The 24,828-nt window shown below is 45.7% G+C and overlaps 1 protein-coding gene and 1 long non-coding RNA gene across 2 annotated transcripts in view; one reads left to right on the top strand and one right to left on the bottom strand.

Moving 5' to 3' along the window:
• Positions 1-11,939: 11,939 nt before the first annotated feature.
• Positions 11,940-14,886, bottom strand: CCN1 (cellular communication network factor 1). Its single transcript, XM_032870283.1, has 5 exons — positions 14,580-14,886; positions 14,066-14,279; positions 13,359-13,715; positions 13,028-13,239; positions 11,940-12,901 (listed from the first exon to the last, which is right to left on the bottom strand). The coding sequence occupies exons 1-5, from the start codon at positions 14,640-14,642 to the stop codon at positions 12,599-12,601; spliced, it is 1,149 nt and encodes a 382-aa protein (XP_032726174.1). The 5' UTR covers positions 14,643-14,886; the 3' UTR covers positions 11,940-12,598.
• A 193-nt stretch (positions 14,887-15,079) lies between these two features.
• The window catches only part of LOC116875076, an 83,222-nt gene continuing 73,473 nt past the window's right edge, over positions 15,080-24,828 (top strand). The window contains exons 1-2 of the long non-coding RNA XR_004384126.1: positions 15,080-15,325; positions 17,344-17,503. This is a non-coding gene — a long non-coding RNA (uncharacterized LOC116875076). The remainder of the gene's footprint in view (positions 15,326-17,343; positions 17,504-24,828) is intronic.

Genomic DNA, 24,828 nt, shown 5'->3' with positions numbered 1-24,828 from the left:
GCCTACGTGCTTGCATTATCGCTATGGCCCATCTCTCTCGAGTTTGAATGCAACTTTCTGATCAGAAGTAACTTCATCCTGAAGTAAACGAAACAAAGGAAAATGCAGTTTCCATTTGCCCCATCCACGACAGCCCTGGCACCTGTGGGAGGGGACTGGTCTGACCCGACCACCTGAGCGGACCAGGAACCCTCCAGGGAGAGGGGCCGGTCGTAGCAAAAGCGCTCAAGCCGCTGACCCAGCACAAAGACTGTACTGTGGGGAAACTCAATATAAGGGTGTGTGCCTTGCTCTACGGGAACGCAATATACAAAATACAAAGTCATAAAGTAGATAAACCTGGGATGGTTATTGACTTTACAAGAGAACTTGCCAGCAGGTTCCTCTAAATAGCCAGCTCCCACAGTCCACTTAAACTGTGATTTTATTTTCAGAAGTTTAATATTACACACCGGTTTTCAGGAGAAACATAAATAGGTCCCTGAGGAGCCTGGTGTTGCAGTGTGTCTGGCCAGCAGCTCCTTGACCAGGCCTTGAGGTGAGCAGGCCTTGAGCTGCTGTGCGTGCTAGAGGAGCTCCCTCCCTGTCTGCTCATGGAGTCCGCCTATTTCCAATGGTACATGCCATAGGAAGAAGCAGACCCCATCTGGACCTTCTTACCTCTATCTGCCTGTCCTGATGTAATGCTCAGCACACTTTCCTTTAAGGGGGACATAGAATTTGTAGCAGCTACTCACTCGTTCACTCAAGAATGTTTACGATGTACCTTCTACGTGCATGACACCATGCTAGACACACCAAAGTAGAGAAGACAAACTATAAGATGTGTTCCTGTTCTCTCAAATCTCAGTCTAATTAGATGAGCCCTTGGATATCATTGGTTCTAGAAAGGATATATTTTTACCCTTTAACATCTCTGAAATCAAGATGCATTTTACTGTAAGTGGTATGATGTAGTTGGCCATAATTGGATGGATTTTTCTTAGTGGTGTGGGAAATGGTGGTATATCTTAAGAATCATCGAAGTCTTAGATGATATAGGGTATAAGAAAGTGTTAAGTAATGGCTTAATGCCATAGGACTCCAAGTGGGATTTGATATCTGAAGGATAAAATTGGGCCCCTTTGTGAGTAAACTACATGGAATTCCCTTTTCAGAGAATGTATATCATAAGTTTAAAATAGTGTCGTTTTTCCATAGTTATCCAGGGAAGCTGGGCTAGACTGGTCTTGCCCTTCCTTCATTCTGGGAGTGAGGAATGTGAAATGGCGTAGCCCTGATTCCCTTCCATGCAGATCATGGGAAAATCAAACGAGCAATGTAGTGGGAACAACTGTGGATAGCAGCCCTTGAGGAATGAGGACCTTGGTTTTTGATTCTGTGACACCTAGATGGCAAGTCCTTTCTGAATTATACCCCCTAAGGTTCAGCAATGTGCCTGGCTTATAACAAATAGTAATTATAAACAGCAACTCTGTGTGTGTGTGTGTATGTGTGTGTACAATAGATAGATATAAATGTATGTGCAGATATATGTCAATGAATGAATGTCTGTTACTTGGGCCAAAAATTCATTACAAAAAAAGTTCGATGTAACTGCTAATCTTGACTTTTGGGCCCCAATTCAGAACAACTTCTTAGAGTCTGTCTAACGTTACAGGGGATTTCTTCCCTTTCTTTTTTTGGCTTCACCATTTCTCACCCAAAAAAGCAGTGGCTCCTGTTGCCAGTGCTGAAGGATTGCCATGTTCCATTTATTTCAATGGCTAGGTTCCCACAGCATGCCAAGAGATCTGGTCTCTGGCATCTGGGAGCATAAAGAGAATGTGCAGCTTCTAGGCAGGTGACCGTGTGAGGGTGACCGTGGCGGTTAAAGACATCCTTAGGAGCATATGCAGATACCCGGAATAGTGTAAGCCAAATCCATGGATATAATGAAATCACCCAAATCCTCTAATTCATTAAATATTGATTTAACATATAAAGACTGTGAATTACTTATTAATACTCACCCATATCGAACATAAAGACTCTTGGCTATTTAGTTAATGCCTTTTCTTCAAAATGACCTTCTTCAAAATGACCTTCATTTTGATTGGGGGTGCAATCCTCATAGTTCATTCGCGTCTGGAGGAAAAGATGGGGTTATGGAGCCAACATAGAGCTGTCCCTGTGGCCTTTTATTTCCATGCCACATTACTGCCTTCCAGCTTTCAACTCCTGGACAAGAAAGCTGTGCACAGCTAACGGGGAGTATGAGCGTTACCCTGGAAGGAACCGGAAGCCATTAAGGGCTGGCCTCCTACAAGAATCTGACCTGTGGCACAAACCCAGGAGCATCAGGTGGCAGTAACCAAGTTTCCCGGGCCACTTCTCTCTCTCTGGGCTTTTTGCCTTTGCCACTGGGTCCAAGTCGTCCCTGGGGCTGCCTTGGGTGACCCACCAGTAGGTCAGGCCTCGGCTGGGTCCTGTCAGCCTGAGCTGATCCTGTCATGTGGGAGAAGCAGACAGCTTTTCTCTCCTGCTGGTATGGTGAGGTGGCTGCATCCCCCCATTTCCAGCTCATATCTGGTGATGTCAGTGCTAATTCACCCTCTGCAGGCCAGCAGCTCTGATCACTGTGGCAGTGGGGGATTTCCAGAGGTAACTCCCATAGAAGGAACAGGCCTGTCCCCTTCACCAGGGCGTGTCTCCTGCAGGCCCCTGCTGAGGGCTGCTTTTCCTCTTATCAGCCATAAGTGCAAAAGTGAATATGGCTTTTACAATTCAGGTCTTGTCGGAGGCTCGAAGTTTGCTGATTCTGATAGTATTCCTAGGCTTTGAATACTTTGGTGTTTTTCAATTTGGGATGTAAATCCAAGTAGCAAACTCCTATTCATCCTTCAGAACTCTGTCCAGATATTTTGTCCTCTGTGAAGCTTTCTCTAACTACCTTGTATATTCTCATATTCCTAGGTTTTCTGGCCTGGTTACAGTGCACCAGAATTATTTGTATATATTGATATCTCTGCTAGATGTGACATCTTTAAGGCCAGAGACCATGTCTCTTTATTTCCTTATTTGTCACTCCATGTCTGGCTGGCCCATGGCCTATCAAGCGCTATATACTTAGTAGTGTTAAGTAAATAACTGAAAGTTTCATTCCTGCCAAATATCTGTTTGTTGGGTTTATTCACTCATATCTAAAGTACTTTCTTCTCGTTTGGAAATGGTTATTGCTATGCTATTTATAAAGCCCATAGACATCAAAAAGGGCCAAGGGTAAAATCATCAGTTGGGATGATTTGAGCTATAAGTGACATTTGGCCTAACAAAAATAGCTTGAACAATAGGAGATTTATCATCACACCAAACAGAAGGTCTGGCTGTCAGGTGAGGCCAGGGTTGGGTTATTGAGCAGCTTAGTGATCTCCTCAGAGACCCAGGGGCTTTTCATTTTTCTGCTTCGCCGTTGTCAATGTCAATGACACCTCCATGCTGGGCTCAAGAGGAGTGATGTCCAGCAAAGAGGAAAGGCATTTCCTCTTCCAGTCTCTTGTTATTATCAAGGACCCCTTTCTCAGAACCCTTCCCTCCCCCACAAGATTTCTCCTTGAGAATCACTGATTAGGACCTCTCTCTGATAAGGGAAGGAGCCTCAAGCTGGCTAAAGCCAGGCCTGAGGCAAACCCTGACGTTAGAGTGGAGACAGGATTTCCTTTGTCAGATGGGAGGGAGAACGCCTGAACAAAATTGGGGCTCTGGTAGCAAGGAGTCAAGGAAATGGGGGAATGGCTGTTGGATGGGCATCCAGAAGTGTCTGTCACACCAAATATTTAAATAAATTATGGCACATCAATAATATAAGGAAAGTCTATGAAATGATTACAGTGACTAAGGGAGAACTGCATAGATCAACCTTAACTGACTTCCAAGATGTAGTAAATGTAAAACTCTATGTATGGTCTAATATATTTTTAAGAAATGCAAGTTAGGAGGGGTACCTGGGTGGCTCAGTGGGTTGGGGCCTCTGCCTTTGGCTCGGGTTGTGGTCTCAGGGTCCTGGGATCGGGCCCCAGGTGGGGCTTTCTGCTCAGCGGGGAGCCTGCTTCCCCTTCTCTCTCTGTCTGCCTCTCTGCCTACTTGCAGTCTCTCTCTGTCAAAATAAATTAAAAAAAAAAAAAAAAAAGAAATGCAAGTTAGGTATCCCCAAAATCTGTGAGTAATACACCTATGCACTTAAAAGTAGACATGTGTGTGAGTGTGTGAGTGCAGGCACATGCATTTACTAAAGGGGAATGTTTACTAGGGACCTTCATTTTTTAATGTTCTGTATTTCTTATATTGTTCTCATATAAGTATGCCTTCCTTTTGTTAAGAAGAACCCCCAGACGTTAAAGAGAATACTGTAAATAGCTAAGTATCATTCTGAATGCAAGAAGTCAATTAAAAGACGTGGGCTCCTTTCTAAGAACAAACTGATTCGGATATAGGAAGAACCTTTCTGAAAGTTTTGCTCATGAGCCCAGAATTTAAACTCCCTCCATGAATGAGCAACTTTTTTTTTTAAGCTAGCAAATCTCCTTCATGGAGGATCAAAATTTTTACCATGTTGAATCATTTTCTGTTTGCTAGAGAAGGGTGTCCTCCTTGCTATGGGATGCTGACAATGCTGACTCGCCTATAGAAAAATCCATTGGCAGAAGTCTTCCCAGAAGCCACATTGACACCAAGAACCAGCCAAACCTCCACGTAGCCCAAGTGCTTCCCTGTGTCCAAATGCATCAGTCAGAGATAAGCTGGGAGAACAAATTCTCTGAGGTCTACCTTCCACTCTTCCACTGGATGTCTAACTATAACTACTTAGACAAGTTCTCAGAATCTCTGGAGTTTATTGAATGTCTCTGAAAAATGAGATTTATGGGACAGCCCTTGAAGGAAGGACTTCATGTTGTCTAAAAAACAAAATTCTATATAAAAAATTTTAAAAATTCTAGAGCAAACTCCCAGCTATCTGTTGTGATTCCCCTCGGAAGGTTCTTCGATTACCACAAAAATAGATGGTTGGATTCAGTGAGGGTTCAGGATGCAGTGTTTATCTTTGATCAACTTATCCAGTGTCTGTTGGAAAATGTGACATGCTATTATAAATGGAATAGGTATACCTCTAATCAAAAATACACAGACTGCTATTGTATAAGGAAGCTGGAAAGGAGGCCATGTTTACAGTCCCACGGCCATTTGAAACGAATGAAGCAGTCTCTATTCTTTCCTGGGCTTATGACACAGTGTTTCCATGCCAAAAGGTATTTTTCTAAGCACTCTCATAGTAAAAGTGGTGCTCTAGGATGTGCCATTTTAAGAAAGAACCTGAATTTTTAGAGATCATCTCTAAACATACACACACACACACATACACACACACGTCTCTTCTTCCTCAGTCTGTTTCAGTGAATGGCAGAGCACACTCTCTGAGGAAGCTAGAACTCAGTTTCCACCACATAGAAAACGTAATCCACCTCTGCCCACCACATAGAAACCGTAGTCCACCTTGGCCCACCACATAGAAACCATAGTCCACCTCGGCCAGATCCATGAAATGTTCAAACGAAGCCAGAAATTAGGACTTTTCAAAAAACTGCTCAAATCTTGGCAACAGATTTCAGTTGAAGTTCAATTGAAGAAAAAATGTCTATTAGCCCAGTCCTGCCCAAGCCACCAACCTAGGAACGCTGCCCTGGGACAATGTAGAACAAACTTGCTTTCTCTTCTCCATGAAGATCTGGAGATGTTGGAAGATAGTTCTCATACCCCCTCTCAATGTATTCTTAGCTGGTACTCACTCATTGACAAAACCCTTCAAGGAGTTTAAAATCTCAGGGGAACAATGAAAGAGCTAGTCACAATATAGTGGTGTTGGTGCTATTGTGAGGGTCTGTGTGAAGGGCGAGAGGAACAAGTGCTATTTTTCTGTCTCGGGGTGTGTGCAAGTGATGGATTCTGTCCTGTGTCCATGTAGATTTAGAGAAAGCCTTTCTCTAGAGCTTTTATAAGGTGTCAGTGCTAATTCACTCTCCACTCCCCCGCCCTGCAGCCATCTCAGCTAAAGTAGATCCTGCCAATTCTGTAAGGAGCTTGGGTCATGTGCCAGGAGCACTTTGAGATGCCCACAAATCTGGTCAATGCAAAAATAAACATTGGCACACATGCACAAGGACAATGACAGGCCTGGGGGCGTCTTGGGTATAACTAGAAAAGCTTTTGCTTTTGCTGACTGTGCTCAAATTCATTGCATTTTAGAGAGTAGACATGAGTTTTTTGCCCCCCTAAGATTCTACTACATAGGTACTATGATGGCTAATTTTATGTGTCCTCTTGACTAGGTTATGATGGACATTTGTTTGGTCAAACACAAGTCTAGCTGTTGCTGTGATGTATTTTAAAGATGTGATTGACTTTCAGTAAAACAGATTACTCTGTTATGTAGGTGGGCCTCATCTAGTAAGTTGAAGGCCTTAAGAGAAAAGACTGAGGTTTCCCAAAGAAGAAGGAATCTGGGCTCAAGACTGCACAACAGAAACCCTCCCTTGTTTCCAGCCTGCCTAGCCTGACCTATGGATCTAACTTTCACCTGAATTTACCTGCTGGCTTCCCCGAAGGATTTTGAGCTTGCCCGCCCCCATAATCCCATGAACCAATTTCTTAAAATAAATCTTTCTCTTTCTCTTGGGGTGTGTGTGTGTGCGCGCACACACACACATGTGTGTGCATGTATATACATATACGTATATCCTATTGGTTCTGTTTCTCTAGAGAACCCTAATATGGGTACCGTCTTCATGATACTTCTGAAACCAAAGTAAAAGCACGAGCAGCTTCAAATACTAATGGTCTATAAGACTCCAAACCAGGTCGTGGAGGTATCTTTGACTTCTCTTAGTGGCTGAGATGAGGAAGCTGTCATCGTTTATTTAAGAAATTTCCTACTCAAGCATCAAGGCCTTTGAATAGTTTCCAATCTATTTATCTTTTGAAAACACTACTGAGGTGGCAACTCCTCCTAGAAGCCCTCTTTCATCCCAGCTTCACAGAGTTGATACCTTTCTTCTCAACCATCCTCTGTGCCCTATTATACTTATTACAACATATTTTGGGCTATGTGGAATAGACTACTAGTTCTCTCCTCTATAGTAACAGGCTCTCTAATTTTTAGCTGGTAACATAGTAGCCCAGCATATGAACTACATTTCCCAGCCTTCCTTGCAGGTAAGTGAGGTGATTTAAGGAATGGAGGCCACACATGGTGAACAAGATAGCAGAAGCTTGGGTCCCTGAAACCTTGGGGCATCACATCAGCCCTGTACTGCCTACCTGGATTTTCACATGAGAGGGAAATAAACCTCAGTGTTACTCAAGTCATTTTTATTTAGTTTTCTGTTACCTGCAGCTGAATCTAACCTTAACTCCTTTTTGCTTATGTGCCTATCTCTTCTAACACAATGTAAAGGAACCTTGCTTCTTGGTCAGCTGCTGCATAGCACTGTGCCTAGAAGATAGTTGTGCCAGACAAGTGTCTATTGACTGGATGTATGAATGGAAGGACAGATTCCCGCCTAGGGGAATCCCAAGGTGAAGTAGGAAGAACCCATTGTGCCAGAGAAGGGCTGCCTTCTCATTCAGCCTCAGTTTAAGACAACATTAATCTAAATTAATGAGCACCTACTGTATGGCAGGCACAGTATCAAGTGGTTCTTCGACAGTTGCGAAAAAGACAGATAAAAATCTCTCCTCTCATAGAGGCTATTCTAGAAGTGGGAGGCATAATATATAAACAAGAAAATATCAGGTAGAGATGAAAACAAAATTGCTTGATATAATGAACTGCTTTAGACCAGGTGGCAAGGAAAGGTCCGAGAATGTTAACATTTATGCCTAGACCTGCATGACAAGAAGAAGCATAGATTAAGGGGCATTGAGGCAAGAGAGGCATTTGAGACAGAGGAACAGCTAGTGCAAAGGCCCTGAGATAGAACTTAATGTGGCTTACTTCAAAGAGGAAAAGGCAGGTGGGATTATGGTAAGGGTGAGTGGGAAGAAGTAGGCAGGGTCCAGGACTTGTATGCCAAGTAAGGAGATGAATGTTATTCTAAGAGTAAGGGGCAGCCATGGAGCCTTTGAGCCAAGAGTTCACATTTTCTGCTTCACATTTTTAAAGAATCACTCTGGTTCCTATAAGGAAAATGGATCCTTGCAGGAAACCAATAATGTTTGGGTTTATGTATTGCTGTGTAACAAACAACACCCAAAACTTAGCTCCTGAAAATAACCACATTACTTTGCTCAGAATTTTATGGGTCAGGAAATCTGAGAAGAACTCAAGTGGTATTTCATCTCTGATTCGCAAAACTTCAGCTTGGACAATCTACTTCCAAGATGGTTCCCTCCCACACATGTGGTTCCCATGAAGGTACTCCCTGGCCTTTCTCTTTCTCCACATGGCATCGTATTATCTAGGGCCCATCAGTGTGGCATGGGCTTCCCACAGCCTGCTAGTCTCGGGTAATTCTACTTCTTATATGGAAGCTCATTTCTAAGAGAAACAAAGTAGGAGCTTTAGCCTTTGCCATAGTTGGAACTGGCACCACAGTGCATTGCCTCCTGGGTATTCATTGGTTAAAGCAGTCAAAGAGCCCACCTGGGTCCAAGAGGGTGGAAAAATAAACCCCATCTATGCCACAGGGTCACATTGCAGAAGGGACAAAGATATCATGTGGGGTGGAAGATACTACTGCAGCCACCTTTGGAGAAGAGAGTTTGTCACAAGTGAGGCCATTTCAGTAATTCAGGCAATTACTGATGATGGCTTAGATTTGGATGGTTGCACTGGACATGTGAAAGGGGTAGACTCAGCATATGTGAGCAGAGTATATGAGAATTGTAAAGCACTAACCAATGCATCCGAGTACTTGTTTAATTAAATTGCACTTTATAAGATTACATGGATGAGTATTGCCCACCACCAATAAAGTAAGTCACAAATAAGCCTGTTCTATCCGTTAGGACACATATATCATTGTCATGCTTCACAATGTGCTTTGTTTTGAGGAATGAGTTCTTTAGGGCAGGGACTTAATGAGGCCCAGATATTGGGATTATACGGGGAGATGAAAGCATGGACCTACAGACTGAGATCTGGGGATTGCCACATCCTGTAACCAAGAGTACTTTAGAGAGGAAAGGGGGCCTAACAATATTACATTTTCAGAGGCTTCGTAGGGCTGAGTGCATTTGCCCACCCAAAGCCCTGAGTGGTGCTCACCTCATGTTTTCAGTTGCTTGAGAGACAAAGTTTTTCAGGTCTGGAAGTCAATGCACCAAAGAGAGCATATGAAAAAGAATATTTGTGGTGACAAATATAGCTGGAAGCTATTGTGCCATTTTAAAACAGGAGAGAACCATCCAGAGCCTTGCCCAGAGTCACCCAGGTAATTAATGGCAGAGCTGGTGCTAAAAGACATGCCTCCCAATTCCAGTCTGGGGTTCTTTCCCCTGCATCACTTACCACCTGCCCGGGACAGGGCTTAGTTCTGAACTGGTCCTACTGGACCCTTGCTGTTGCTCATCTGACTTACAGATGGTATCCAGAGGGCAGGAGAAGCCTTGAACAAAGCAAGTCTAGCCTCTGTGCTACAATATACTTGGCTAATTCTGACTCAGTTGCTTCTCTTCGCAAAGTGGGCAACACATGCGTTTGAGTGAGAATCATCACAGTGAGAACACTCACTGTGCTGCTACATGTCCCATAGAATATTTATTAAAATTCACTAAAGTCCTAAGATTCTGAGGTCACCCAAAGCAAAAACAGAAAACAGCTCAAGACCACCAGGGTCTTTGGGTTTGGAAAGCGGGAACAACACAAATCTTTGCTGAGCGTGGAGATGTGCACCTATATTATGATGAGTGCTTATATAGGTAACTTCTGTTTCTTATATGCAGGTGCATGGTGTTTGATTTTGTTTTCACAGTACTTGAAGTAGGCAGAGCTCCGTGCCACAGTTAGACCAAAGTTATATGTTCTAATTTGTATAATTTTATTCTCAACTGCTCTGAATTTCTTCACTTTTTATAGCCAAAGGAAATGGACATAATTCACATCTGTTCATTTTTATTAATTGAGCACTCTTACTTAAATGGAATCAGCATTTATGCACCTCTCTTACTGTATACATTACAGTACAATTAATGACCCAGAGATCCAGTATTTTCCCATGTCTGGTTTTGTTTCACATTGAGCTTCCGTGCATACATATTACCTCCCTACACACTTAAAGGATCTATAACATTCTACGCTTTGATCTCTATGTAAGAAGCAATTTGCTGAGCTTCAGTGTCCTGAGGGAAAGACCTCAGGATTGCTGCCTGGGAATGTGAAAGTCTTTCCTGTGAATTTAGATGTCTGTTCAACGGGACTGCACCCCAAAAACCTCACACTTTCATTGTTTCACATGTTAACATCGCACTGACAAGTTTAACTGCATCCAAGACTGCATGAGGTAGTGTTTCATTTCCCAAATACCTTCAGATTTGAATGCCTCGGGCAAGAAAAACTGACAGCTTCGGAGCCATAAGTTGTAATATTTCAGGCAAGACATTGCCAAAATCAGAAGAGCCTTTGCCCATAGCTTTTACCATCACGTTTCCATTACCCTTTCTGCATTTCAGGAAGGCTTTAACATAGATTTAACATAGATGCTTAGGCAGTGCTTTGCTGTAGGTCTTCATTAAAGCATAATATTAAACTATTTTGAAAAATCACCACGAGCATCCCCCTCCTCTTTTAAAGGACTTTCTCAATGCCTAAAGATTCAAGTACTCTCTTAACCAAGTACAGACTGAAATATTTCACTATGGATTTGAACAAGAGCCAAGAGGGTTGATGAAAGGAAAACTCCTCTATAAAAGGTTTATTGTCAGTGCTTTCTAAAGAGGTAGATTCTTCTAAAACAGGCTACCAACATTTTCACAAACATTGACGCAGCCTTCTCAACCTCTCCTAGACCTGAGTTTGAGGTCTTTTCTTTTAGGAATGCTCTGCATCTAGCCTTTGACCTTCTGGATAGCCAACTCCATCTAACTGCTCCCTCCTCCATCAGTATAACGTATATTATAAAAAGGAAAGGGGGGATGGGGTAGCTAGGTCCTCACGCTATTGGAAAAGTACTTGAAATTCCTTGCATTCCTTTGCATTTAACAGCATGTTTACCTAATCACTGGCTTATTAGGATTAACACAAGTCATTGCTTCAAGCTCATTCAGTGAAAACAAACTGATTCCTATAGACTCCCAAGATTTTTTTTCTCTGATCCCAACTAAGGGTGGATTTCTAAGTAGTTCACCTACACTTTTGGAGCAATATTGGGGAGATATAAGGTTATAAACAAGTGACCTTTCCTAACACATTATCCAACCATATTTAATCTTGCCCGTGGATTTAGATAGGGCAGCCTGGGTTATGGGCTGTTTTCATTAATGTTTCTCTCCTCCTCCACCAAGGTGACAAGCCCAATAACCTTGTGATTAAAATGATAAATGACTATACCCACCATACAGTGATGGAGACTCTCTGGCTTTGAATTCTTATGAAAATAAAGCATTATTATTTAAATCACAAATTTAGCTTCCAATTCCTTGTGCTCTCTACAATGTCTAGTGTTCAGTACATGTTTTAAAAACAGAGTACTTTAAATGCAAAGATTTTTCTCAACTGAGGATAAAAGCAGTCATTGTCTTATTTTTGTAGGTTAGTTCCCTGCTCTTATCCTAAGCTACTAGAACAGTTCCTGGCACAAAGTAGGCACTCAAGTAGTTCTGTTTGAATGACTGAAAGAATGCATAATAAGCTAGGCTGTTCCCAAAGACTACGGGCAGTCTCTAAAAATACCCAATGCCACACACGCAGGTATTAGGTAAATATTTCTTTATTAAATGATTAATTCCATAAATAAATTCTTTTCACTGAATATAAAATTAAAATCATTTACAAATTATTCCAGTATTACATTTCCCTTCCCTCCCCAAAAGCTACATTTTTGATAAATAAAAACATTCAGTCTTAAAACACCTGATTTCTGTTTGCCTTTAGAGTGCAGTTAGCTGCCTCTCACGGACACTCACAGAGTGTCACCTTCAGGAAGGGATGGAACCCCCTCCCATTTACTTCTGTCAAAAGATGAAGGCTTTAACTGATCAACTAATCTTTTTTTTTTTTTTAAACAATTGTAGAACTGAAAGAAAAAAAAAAGCCTAGAGAAAAATATGCTTACCAAATAATTTACAAACAGAAAACAGAACGTCATCAACAGCACAAGCTCCAAAATGAAGCAGTAACGTGTGCTCCAGTATTATGAAGCGAAGTATTCTCCAATTGTGGCTGCATCAGTGTCCATCTGCACCAGCACCAGTTTCCAAAAATACCTTAATACTACTCACGAATGAGCAATGCATCCCTTCTACAATGAGCCCCTCAGCCCTACCACCCCCACCCATAGCTCCGTGATTCTGGCACGCTTCTCCCCCCTCCCCGTTCCGGTCACCCTGGTGCTGGAAACCCGGGTAGCAATTAGTCCCTAAATTTGTGAATGTCGTTGAACAGCCTGTAGAAGGGAAAGGCCGCCTCGTTGGCATGCGGGCAGTTGTAGTTGCACTTGCAGGACTGGATCATCATGACGTTCTTGGAAAACGTCTCCCCGTCCTCGCAGCGGAAGCGCATCTTCACGGTGCGGGTCTGCTGGGGCGTGCAGCACCGGCCGTCCACGCACGAGCCGCAGTACTTGGGCCGGTACTTCTTCACGCTCGAACAGCCGGCGTAAGTAAACGTGACAGGTTCGAGGGATTTCTTGGTCTTGCTGCATTTCTTGCCCTTCTGGAAGAAAGAGGCAAGAAGGAAAGTTAGGAATGGGGTTTTCTCGTTCTTTCTTGGAAGACAGGCCCACCCCTCGCTCGCCCGGCTGCCCCCGAGCGGTCTGCCAGCACCCCCACAAGAGCTTACTTTCAGGCTGCTGTACATGGGCTGGCCACAAGGCCGCACTTCGCAAATCCGGGTCTCCTTCACCAGGCGGCACTCAAGGTTGTCATTGGTGACTCGTGTGGAGATGCCCGTGCCGCAGGTCTTCGAGCACTGGGACCATGAAGTGGTCTGGACAATGCATTTCTGGCCGTGTAAAGAAGGATTGTATAGGATTCGAGGTTCCGTTCCAAAAACTAGAGGCAGAGAAGAAGACATTTCTCAGAGGCATAGTGACCCCAACACGTTCAAGGACCCATTTCGATGAAGCTTCAAACTAGGAATGTGACATCTTTCGGGCTCGGTCTCAGCTTACCTGGGAGCCGCTTCAGGGAGCCACCTTTTCCGACGGCGATCAATTCATTGTTCCTGGTTAACTCCACCTCCGAGGCATCGAAGGCCAGCCCCTTGCCCAGGAGGCCATCCCTGTCGTCCATGGGGTCCTTGGCACCGTCCTCATCACAGACCCACTCCTCGCAGCACTGCCCGGTAACTTTGACCAGCCGGGGGCTGGGACAGCCCAAGTCGGGGAGAGAGAGTTCTTGGGGACACAGAGGAATGCAGCCCACAGCGCCGTCGATACATGTGCACTGATGTTTACAGTTGGGCTGGAAACTTTCCCCATTCTGGTAGATTCTGGAGTTGTATTCACAGGGTCGGCCCTCTGACTGAGCTGCAAAGAGCACCAAAAAGAGAAAGGGAAAAGAGGAGAAAGTTAAGATTCCCAACCGTGGCCTGAAACTCATACATATTTTCTGCTGTTAAATTCAATTTATGGTAAAGTTCCCTACAATTCCTCGGGGACTCCAGACCAGAACAATAAGTTAGTCAGGAATCACTTTTCCGTATGCGCTTTTCGTTGGGCCCAGACACACTGAATTGCATTCCAGACTGCTGAAATCATGTGCCTTTCTGCCAAGCTACCAACAACAAAGCATCACCATACATGGTCTCAAAATTACTAAACTTCTGGACTACAAGGACTATTATTTTTTTAAAGGGGCCAAACCACAAGCATCTTACCTCTGCAGATCCCCTTCAGAGCGGTGGAACTGGCACCGAAATTGCATTCCAGTCCCTTGGTGTGGTCGCAGGGCTGCATTTTGCTGCAGTCCTCGTTGAGCTGCTTGGCGCAGACTTTACAGCAGCCGCAGCCGTCCCGGACCAGCCCGACTCCTGGGGCGCACTTGGGCGCCTCCTGCGGGCAGTGGCAGGCGGCGGGGCAGCTGGAGAGCGCCTGGAGGGGGGTAAGAAGGCACGCGTGAGACTCGGCGAACGGCGCCGAGGAGCCCAGGGAAGGGAAGGGGGCGGAGGAGTTCCTGCCCCGGGTCTCTGATCCTGTCCAGCCTGGCCACTCCGGGCGGCTGCGTCTGCCAGGAGGCCCCCGACGCGTCTGCAGGGGGGCCTAAAGAAAGAGCTAATCCGAAACGCGTCCCCCCTCCCGACTTTTTAGTTTAGTTTTCCTGGCCAGGGGCAATCTGGGGAAAGGGGAAGGGCCTGGGAGAACGCATGGGGAAGCGGAGGCAAAACAACTCACCAGCCTGGCCAAGTGGAGAAGGGTGACGGCGAAGGCGAGCGTCCTGGCCGTGCGGGAGCTCATTGTGGCGCGCAGAAGGAGTCCGGGCGAGCGCGGAAGCAAAGACGCCAACACTGGTGCGCAGCGGCCGGAGTCGGGTCGGTGGATCCGGGAGGCGGGACGGGCTCCGGGCCGGGCGGCAGGAGGGCGAGGGCCGGGGCGGCGAGCGGGCTACAGACAGGCGTCCTTCTCGTGAGGTCCTTCCCGAGGAGGCGCGAAGGGCGCGGGTGCTGCTCGGGGGCGCTCTCGCTCGCGGTCTGCCCGAGCGCCCAGAGCCCGCCTTTTATACGGGTCGGCCGCGGCGCCGCGTGTTGCAGTGACGTCGGCTCTGTCTGCGAGTTCCAGAATTCTCAAACATCTCAGGAATGCTGGTTGGCGCGGGCTGCTGCCAAGCGCCTCCCCTGGCTCCGTTGCACCTTTTTTTTTTTTTTTTTTTTGTCCTGGACCCGTCAAGAAAACAATCTTCCGTTTTTTCCACTTTAAATAACTACTTCTATTGGGGAGGGCTCTTTCTGGCGTTTTGGTGCTGATGATGGTGGTGGAATGGGCGAGGGGGGCGAGCTCAGAACTTTGCCTGCCCTGGGAGGGTGGGAGGACCTGGGAGGGAGGAACAAAAGTGGTTTTGTCTGGTGATGCCGAGTTGACCGGGCAGACTTGGAAGCCCTCACCCCGGAAGGCAGCGAACTGTTTGCTTGTTTACAGAGAAGGTGAGAGTCAAGTTATCTATTGAGAGGTGAATGGGGTGGGGGAGTGCGTCTATTTGTGGATTTCATAGAGGCATGCTCGAATCAAATCCCAAAGCTTTGGTGTGGTGTTTATTAGACAAGTTAAGTGCATTGCAAATTAATACCCGCACTGGCATTTATGAATGAGAAGAGGGAAAACAAAATCAACTCCCCCCACTGTCTGGCAGATTCCCAGGCAGAGGTCTTCCCCCTTCCTCCCCCCTCCTTTTTTTGGTATGTCGTACTTGTTTGTTTTTGGAGGTTCCCACTTCAGTTCCAGCCCACTGCCTGGGTTGGAAGTCCGAGAGGAAACCAACGCAGGGAATTCTCTAGGAGACTGACTTCTACTTCCTCACGGATGTGGGAGACTGGGTAAGCCCTTCCAGCCTCCCTCCGTGGGCAGGAGGCAGTGCTACTAAACAGCCAGCCAAAAGCCATGGGGACCACCTTGCAGTGATTTGTCCAGAGATCATCACCTGTGTATACTGCAGTGCCGAACCAGATCCCAGCACTGTTGTGCCCAGTGGATCTAAAGCTAAAAGTTTTGTGGGGTTTTTAACATGTTTCCTTGGGACCACTTAGAAGCCTCCCATTTCAAATGGATTGCAATGCTTTTCTAGTTAAGTACAAAGAAAAAGATTAGAATATAATTAACAGAATAAAAAAATCCAGTTCTGTCTTCAGCACACTCAGTAGAAGCCCTCCAAAAGCAGTTTGCTTTAACATCATCAATATCATTAGTAGGATGGACACATTTTCCCTCGAAATTTAAAAAACTGTCTCCTTGTGCAATTTTAATAAAAACGTACACAAGTAATTATGCTAACCTTTCTTTTATATGTGCTCTAGAACTCTTTGTCCTTTTAAAAGTGTAGGGCTGTTCAGTCTTCACAATTTAGCAGTCTTGCTTAAGAAGTCCTTCAGTGCCAACTTTTCTGTGAATGACTGATAATCACAATGAGAAGCTATTGCAGTGAAAACATCCTCCAGTAAAGAAAACTGTGGCAGGAAAGAGTTAAGTTTCATTCATTCAAAAGTGCCCTTTCATAAGTCTAAGAGGCTAGTTGGGAGTAGGATCTCTAAGGCTTTGTTGGAGGGGGTTTGGGGTCCTGGGCTTACTTTTTAAGACTATGGCTAGTCAGGTGCTATGCAAATAAAAAGAGGAAAATCTGGGCCCTACTTCGTACTCAAGACAGTCCATCCATTATTATTTGGGAAACGTTTTTTTCCTGCATTAAAACTTCATTATTGTTTCCCTCTTAATGAAGTGATTGGGAATGGGGGTGAGTAGGCGCAGCACAGGGTGGGAGGAGGTCGTGGGGAGAGAATGGAGAGGAGTGTTCCTGGCTTCTGTTGTGGAGTCTTTTCTATTTGACTTCATGGTTGTAAGTATTTCCAGATGGTGAATCAGACACCAGACGTAACAATATTTCCATATTTGGGTATAGCAGTAGCCTGCGTTTTTAACATTTTTCTGCCTCTGTTATCCAACCACAAAGCATTCTTGACAGCTTCAAATGTTGTTAAATATAGACTTAACTTCTGTTCCCAGAGCAGGAAATTCTTTGGAATTCCTTGTTTTTCACGCAACCTGTCTATCATGATTTAAAATAAAATTATAGTGGATGATCCAGCTGGCCGCTGTTATACCTTGCTCTTTTATTGAGGAGGACAGGAGATATGCAAAGAGATTCAGCCTGCCGCACAGCTTTGAAACACAGGCCATTCCAGAGATTCCTTTAAAAATCAGATTAAAGTTTTCTAACAAGGGTGTGTGGGTTTGTTTCAGGGCTTCATTTGGGGAATCTCAGAGGATGAGTTTGCCCTAGAGGAGAAACTTAGAGAACCTTACCATCAGCTGCCCATTTAAAGCCAGGAGTGTGTTGTGGGAGGGGGTGGGGAGCTGGAGCAAACAGGGCCGGGAGGTGGGGGAGAGGGAGAGACTGGAGCAACCTATGTGCACAGCCATTCCATATACTATGTCCTGGTGTGCCTGCTAGTAAACGACAGCATCAGAGGAGAGGAACTGCAGCTCCTCACGCCCTTCTTAAGGATGGTCCAGAAACCCCAGATGCCCAGTCGCCTTTTCGCGTCCTCCACTGAGAGCAGCAGATCAGTTCACGTTGACAGATTAGAGGGGAAATGTGCAATTGTTTATGGGTAAGTGTCTTGGGATGCTAATTGTGCATGGCTCTTTCACTCTTTTTTCTCCCTCCTCCCTGCACGGGCCCACGGTGAGGGAATAACGGACCCGCGTTGTTTCCTTGGGCTGCAAGGCACAGAGAAGGAGCTGCTTGTCTTCCGCAGCTCCTAGCTTTGAGCTGAGTGATTGGGGACATCTCTCACCCGCTGCTGCCAGGGAATTTTAGGTCACCAAAAGAAAGGTTCACTGTCTGGCGGCAACTGAGAATAATAATCACCTTAAAACTGTCGACTCCGCTTTCCCAGCCCTAGACCAGTGGTTCTCAAACTTTGGCGTGTCTCAGAATCACCCGGAGGGCTGATTAAGAGACTAATTGCTGGGCCCTAACCCCAATGTTTCTTATTGGCTACGTTTCTAACAAGTCCCGAGGTGATGCTGCTGCTGCTGGTCCGGGGAATCCCACCCTGAGCAACACCTTCTTGGACGACAGGAGTGCCTCAACTAGCGGTGTGTCTGCGCGTGCATGTGCCCTCATAGTCAGGTCCTCGCCTGCACACCCCGTCTCACAACTACACATTTTACAGCCATTTAATGAACAGAACATTTTACGGCGACGGCGAAAGGTCAGCTTTAAGGTGGCGGACCCCCCCCCCCAACCTTTCTCTCTACCCGGCTCCGGCCCCCTACCCCCACCCTGGGGAGGGATGGTAGGGAGAGCCAGAGGTAATCAGGCTGGCGGCGAGGGCTGGGGCGGGGTGGTGCTCCGCTGCCCTGGGGACCGCTGCGGAGACAGCGTGCGGGGTCCGCGCGGCGGGGAGACCCGGGGCTGAAGCCTTCCGCGCGCCGGGCCGCTTGCTGTCCGCCGCCCCCTGCCGGCCGCCGGGCCCGCGCGCCCGAAGTCGCGGCGGTGGGCAGAACTCGAGGTTTCCGGCGGCGCGCGCCGCAGGACGTTTCCAGCCCCGGCCCATATTTGGTGAAAGTCTTTCAAGACTCCGTCATCCAGCTCCGGGGGGCGGCGGCGGTGGCGGCCCCCGGAGCGGGCCCTGAGACCGCGCGGCTGCTGCCGAGTACCGGCGTCTGAACCTCGGGCCGCGGGGCCTCAGGCCCTGCGGGCGGGCGGCATCCAACGCGCGCGAGAGACCGCCGCGGCCCAGCCCCGGCCCCGGCCCCGGCCAGCACCCCTGCGAGGGCCCGGGCCCATCCCGCGCTGCGTGGGAGGCTGGCGCGGAGGGCGCCGCGGCTGGATTATGTCACTTTTCCCGTCCACCCCACTGTTGACTCGTCCTCCCAGCGGGGCAGCGAGTTGCCGAGTTGTGCCAGACTTAGAGGGTACGCCCAGGCGCAGGGGTGTGGGTGTGTGTGTCAGAGGGTGGCGTTGGCTCCGACATGGAGCCCACCCGAGAGCAGGGACGTGGAATTGACTCTGGGGAGAAGTCCCAAAGGGCTGGGTCCTATTATCCCGAGAAGGGAGAGAGGCTAGATTCGATTTCGGCTTTTCTGGGTCTCCCACAGTCCTTTAATCTTTCTCATCAGTAAGTTCCAAGGCTGGGGTGGGGGGTGGAGGTGGGGGCGCGGACCCCTGGATAGGGAGCCCTAGCTCTGCTGTCCACAAGCCTGCAGCCTTCGGTAAGCGGTTCATCCTCTCTAGACCTCGTACTCTTCACCGGTCCATTGGGAAAGGGGACCAGTAGGTAGTACAGCTAGAGCAGCCCCTTTCAGGGCTAAAGTTCTTGCCATTCTCTCCTTGTCTTATAGTTATAAGAGAAGCAAACACTTAACACCACTCTATGTTAGGCTCCGTTTTGAACGCCTGCTGTGTGTTGATTGATTTAATTCTCCAGTGCCCCATTGAGGCGGATCCTCTTCTTAACACCATCTTCTACCTAAATGAAGACGTGGGTGGGGCGCCTGGGTGGCTCAGTCTTTAAGCATCTGCCTTGTGCTCAGGTCGTGATCCCAGCATCCTGGGATCGCTCCCTCTCCCACTTCCCCTGCTTGTGTTTCCTCTTTCCCTCTGTCTCTCTCTTTCAAATAAATAAAATCTTAAAAAAATAAATGAAGACGTGGAGGCACAGGTGGGTGGTTAAGCAAAAGACACACAGTTAGGAGGTAGCGGAATTGGACACAGCTGTCTTGGTTTCAATAAGCCTCCTACTTAAACATTATGCATACTGCCTATTCCCCATCTCTTCAGATATTCAGGCCTGCCCCCTCTCCTAGAATTTTATCTTTTTCTAACTCTATCACAGCTTACCCAGACATTCCAGGATAAATGCATCAGATAGAAAGATAGTTGATAAGTTAACCGAAGCTGGGCTAACCTATGAGAATTGCCAAATGTATTGACTCTTGGGAAGGAGAGGGGAAGGGGTGTTGCATTTTAACAGGAAAAGCCTTAATGCAAGTAAATTTATGCAGTGGGCTTTTAAGCACCTTTGCAGGCTGGTGGGGAGGATATCTAGGACCTTTGGGGTCCTTCTGATACCTCACAAGCCACACTGATCAAGGAGTCTTAATGTCTGGAGTAAGGCTCGAGCTGGTAGAAATTGCATTTGTCACAGAGATAAAGTTTTCAAGGTCATTTACTTGATACCTTATCAGTCTGAGTGTGCCTTACAGATTGAATATGCTATTAACCTGTTTTTTTCCACTAGATATTTAATTATGTGTGTATCTGAGGACAAACTGATTATCCCCTTTGAACCCAGATTTATTCAGAGCTCCTGGTATGTTATGGCACTGTGGCAGACACTGGTGACATCAGAAAGAGGGCCTTAACATTGACCTTCCCCTGGAGGACTCTGCAGTCTGTTGCAGAAGTGGGTACAAAGTGCTGTACGGACACTTCTCTGCCTGGGGAGTGAGGGTGGAAATACTCTTAGTCTGAAAGGATGAGCAAGAATCTGATACAGGGAAAGACATTGGAAACAGAGGGAAACAGACTTGACATGCATGACGAGAGTGCATCTAGCGTGTTTGGATTGTTGGATTCTTTGGGGGAACTGGCAAGAGGCATTAGCTAGGACAATCTGCAAATAGGTTGACCTATCATAACCCTGGGACTCTGGCAGTTGTGAGCCATGTGAGGTTTTGCCTTGGTTTCCTCATCTATAAGATAATGGGGTTGCCCCAGCTCAGGGTACAAGCACTGAAGGGCTCATGGGGTAAACCAAGTAACAAAATGCCACAAAAGGATTTGTGGTGGCTGACACTAGGCTGCAGCATTGGGGAATCATGGTGATAGTGGGGATGAACCATGGGAGTCTGAGGTTGATAGGTGAAAATATAGGTCTGGCGTTTGCCTATTTTCTCATTTTTTAAAGGATATCAGAGATCTGGATTTTTCTGTGAAGTTCTTTAAAATATTGGCAACTGATTAAAACAATGTTAAAAAGCCATCTAAGTCAATCCTAGGAAAATCAAAGAAGGCAGTGTCTGGGGCTGCCAGTTGTGCTTTCTGGCTTGAATGACTCTAGAACCTGTCCTGCTCCATCCAGCATTCTGTTACTCCCAGCCACTCACAAAATATCAGGTCCTAGCACCCTAGGCTCCATTTAATTGTCAGATTGAGGAGGCTTTCATTTACTTAAGAATCAGGGCTGCCACTTAACTCAGTTGTAGGAGTTTATAAACAGAGTTGGAATGAGTCTTTTTCTTATTTTCTACTTCACTCACTCCCAGACACTACTGAGTCTCCTTCTTTCTTCTCCCCCCTGAATTGATGTTGTAACCAGCTGGCATTGCCTTGCCAGCATGATAGGAAACACTTTTTTTTAGGGCATCTGTAACCAGTGGGAACTATATCTGTTTATTTCCTCCACCTGGCGTCTGTCCACAGGAAGCCAGGCATTTCTAACCCCCTCACCTTACAGAACTTATTATTTGGTGATAACACAAAAACATTTCATTGGAACAGACCAGAAGGCACTTCTCCCACTCCATCCAGCAATCCGTCTTCTAAACATGATTAAGCAATATGATACATATTAATTATCAGTCACTATCAGATTCAAACGATTAAGGGTTAACCTTTTCCTCTTGTGTTTTATTTCCAGAGATATCTGTCTCTTAATTGCCTACTTAAAACCACACTTACCACATTCAGAATTTAGAAAAGATTTTATTTGGGCGGAGTCCTTGAGCACACAATTCCTACAGAAAAATTGAAGCAATTTATTCTTGCAGCTTTTTGCTGATCTGAGGACTAAGAACAAAGGAGGATCCCGGCTGTTGGGCTGATTTTGTGAAATAAGACATAAAGGCACATTTAATGTTTAGCAGGATGGTTGGGACATAGTAAGTTCCTAATAAATTCCAATTACTGCTACAGCTAAGCCCCATCATTATCTTAACTTTTATTACAATTAGCATAGAATGAGCTAGCCTTATCCTCTAGAGAATATTCTGCATTCTTTGGACTAGATGAACTCGAGTTATAAAAACATTTGATAAATGGTATATAGAGGAAGTGATTTAAAAAGTCCATGCAGCCCAGTTCTCTGGCTTACACCAAAGTCCCAGTGACCATTTAAGAAAGCACTTGAGCTCTGCCGGTCATGGAATTGCAAATTTGCATACAGGGAGTGGTGATCCCTCTGACATTTTGCCTTGGTTTCCTCTTCTATAAAAGACAATAGGGTTGCCCCAGCTCAGGGGTCATGCACTCAAGTGCCCCAGGAACCAGCCAGGTACAAAACACTGTACCTGAGGAGTATTGGCAGCTGACTCTTGGCCTCAGCAAACGGGAGCTATGGGGATAGTTTTATCAATGGGACCTGGGTTTTACCTGCCAAAGACTAGGGAGTTAGTGTATGTAGAGATGAGTTAGTGATTTTATCTAATGTTTATACCCTTGTTGGTTATAGTGTTCCATTTTGTGTCCATTTAAATGATGAGAAAATTGGGGCACCTGGGTGGCTCAGTGGTTTAAACCTCTGCCTTCGGCTCAGGTCATGATCTCAGGGTCGTGGGATCAAGCCCCACATCAGGCTCTCTGCTCAGCAGGGAGCCTGCTTCCCCCCGCTCCTCTGTCTGCCTCTCTGCCTGCTTGTGATCTCTGTCTGTCAAATAAATAAAATATTTTTTAAAAAGTCCAATTAAAAAAAAATGATGAGAAAACCGAGGCTTAGCTAGGTGCTAAGGGCAAAACGCTGCTGAGGGAGAGCAGAGGGTCTGTCTCCAAAGATTATTCTTTTAAGGAAGAACATGGGAGGGATGCCTGGGCGGCTTAGTCGGTTGAATATCTGCCTTCCGCTCAGATCATGATCCCAGGGTCCTAGGATCAATCAAGTCTCTTATGGGGGCGGAGGGGTGTTGGGGGGCGAGGGGGGGTAGGTGGGGAGGTTTCCTTGCTCAGCAGGGAGCCTACGTCTTCCTCTGCCTTCTGCTCCCCCGCTGTGCTCTCTCTCTCTCTGACAAATAAAGTCTTTTAGAAAAACAAAACAAAACCAAATCATAGGATTGCCCTCCATGAAATCTGCCTTAGAGTTTAGAAACTTGCCCTCATGTCTTGACCTCCCCTGAGAACTGACTGTGGACGTTACTTTAATATATTTCTTAATGTTTCTTGGACTTCTGTGGTTTTCAGTAATTGTGGGCCCCAGTTTCTTCACAAGAGTCTGGTAATGAATTACTTAAGCAGTAAAAGAGGGTTCCTCCTCACAGGGACCCTTGCCTAAGCTCCTGTTTCCTCTGAAGAAAAAGAGATGCGTCAGAACAAAGGAGGAGCTCAGAGATTGAGAGATCCTTCTACTGTAACTTGGTCATCACCATCAACTTTGTTACTGGAGGCAGACAGAGCCGGCACCTCCCACAACCAGGTCACCCTCACAACGGTTACTAAGAACGGAGCCCTCCAGGCACCCACCCTGAGCTCCCTGTGTCTCTGAGACTTACGAAAGCGAAAGCGCAAGCACCTCTTAGCCTTGGATGTGGGGGGGGGTGCCCAAGGCTATGACAATAAGTAAAAGGCAAAGAGCACTTTGAGGCTAGTCCCAGGCATTTCTTTTAATTTTGTACCTCCTCTCCTTTGAGTAGGTTTTAGCTCTCCAAAGGAAGAAAATGTTTTTTAAATAGCTAATCTCAGTGTGTGTGTGTGTGTGTGTGTGTAGTTGTTTCTTACTTTTATTTCTTTTAAAATTGAGATACAATTGACATATAACATATTAGTTTCAGGTGTGCAACATTTGGTCCAATATTTGTATATAGTAAGAAATGTTCACCACGATATGTCTACTTAACACCGGTCACCACACATAGTTACATTTTTTTCCCTTGTGAGGTGAACTTTTTAAGATCTACTCTCCTGGCAACTTTGAAATATACGATACGGTATTATTAACTGTAGTCACCATGCTGTATATGACAGCCCCAGGATTTACTTATTTTATAATTGGAAGCTTGTGCCTCTTTGATTCCCTAAACAGTCAATTCTTAACGGACAAAGATAATAGTGTTCCACGCTTGAATTTTTGAGACTCTGGGAAAGGCTGCTGGGGAATGACAAAAGTATAGAATATATAATGAAGCATTGCAGATCCAGAGGGTTGGTAATTCAGGTCAATCCTATAAATATGGTATGTATGCCAGGCTTTGTGCTAGGTGGCGACACCAAGAGGAATAATATCTAGACTTGGCCATCAAGGCTCTCAGAGCATAGGGGGAGATGTAGATGTTGGTGCAGAGAATACAATATAGAGATCTACGCTCTAGGTGTAGTGCAACTAAATTGCTTTGGGAGTACAGACAAGGGACATCTAATTTAGAGTCCCATCCCTTAAAGATGTAAGGACTTGCTGAGTTTATAAATTCTGATGGTTGGGAGGGATCAGGCACAGTTATGCACAGATGCTTGCATACACATTCCTTTGAAGTTGGCCATTACAGAGGACGTGTGCATCTTTGTGAGACATTAGAAAACACCTAAATGTGAGAACCTTATGATGAGCCTCTTAAGATATATTGATGACATAACAGAGCAGCCCTTTGGGTGCTGGTGGTAATTCTTATCACTACGGATCCTTCTTTCTGAGAGGGGAGGGAAGGGAACTGACATTTACAGGACACCTGACAAGAGCCAAATGCTTTAAAGGTGATCTCATGTTATGTTCATGAAAATCCTTTAAGATGAACATTTTAACATTTTCAAAGTGGAGTTCAGAGAAGTTAAACAACTTGCCGAACACCAGGCAGTTAGAATGTGACCCAACAGGGATTCTAACCCAGTCCTGTCTGACTCCAAAGCCTGTGCCCTTTCTATATTTCCTTTAAAAAAAAAAAAAAAAAAAAAAAAGATTTATTTATTTATTTATTTATTTATTTGACAGACAGCGATCACAAGCAG

The sequence above is a fragment of the Lontra canadensis genome, unplaced genomic scaffold (genome assembly GCF_010015895.1).
Source record: "Lontra canadensis isolate GAN:19392208 unplaced genomic scaffold, GSC_riverotter_1.0 scaffold40, whole genome shotgun sequence".
In the NCBI taxonomy this organism is placed as follows: Eukaryota; Metazoa; Chordata; class Mammalia; order Carnivora; family Mustelidae; genus Lontra; species Lontra canadensis.
The sequence above is the reverse complement of the archived record's forward strand: the minus strand, read 5'-3'. Positions and strand labels throughout refer to the sequence as shown.

Excerpts from the sequence above, each read along its gene's own strand:
- CCN1 (XM_032870283.1), bottom strand. The coding sequence starts at position 14,642 with ATGAGCTCCCGCACGGCCAGGACGCTCGCCTTCGCCGTCACCCTTCTC. Across the intron at positions 13,716-14,065 it reads TCTGAAGGGGATCTGCAGAG|CTCAGTCAGAGGGCCGACCC; the intron begins GTAAGATGCTTG and ends TGCTCTTTGCAG. Across the intron at positions 13,240-13,358 it reads CTCCCTGAAGCGGCTCCCAG|TTTTTGGAACGGAACCTCGA; the intron begins GTAAGCTGAGAC and ends CTCTGCCTCTAG.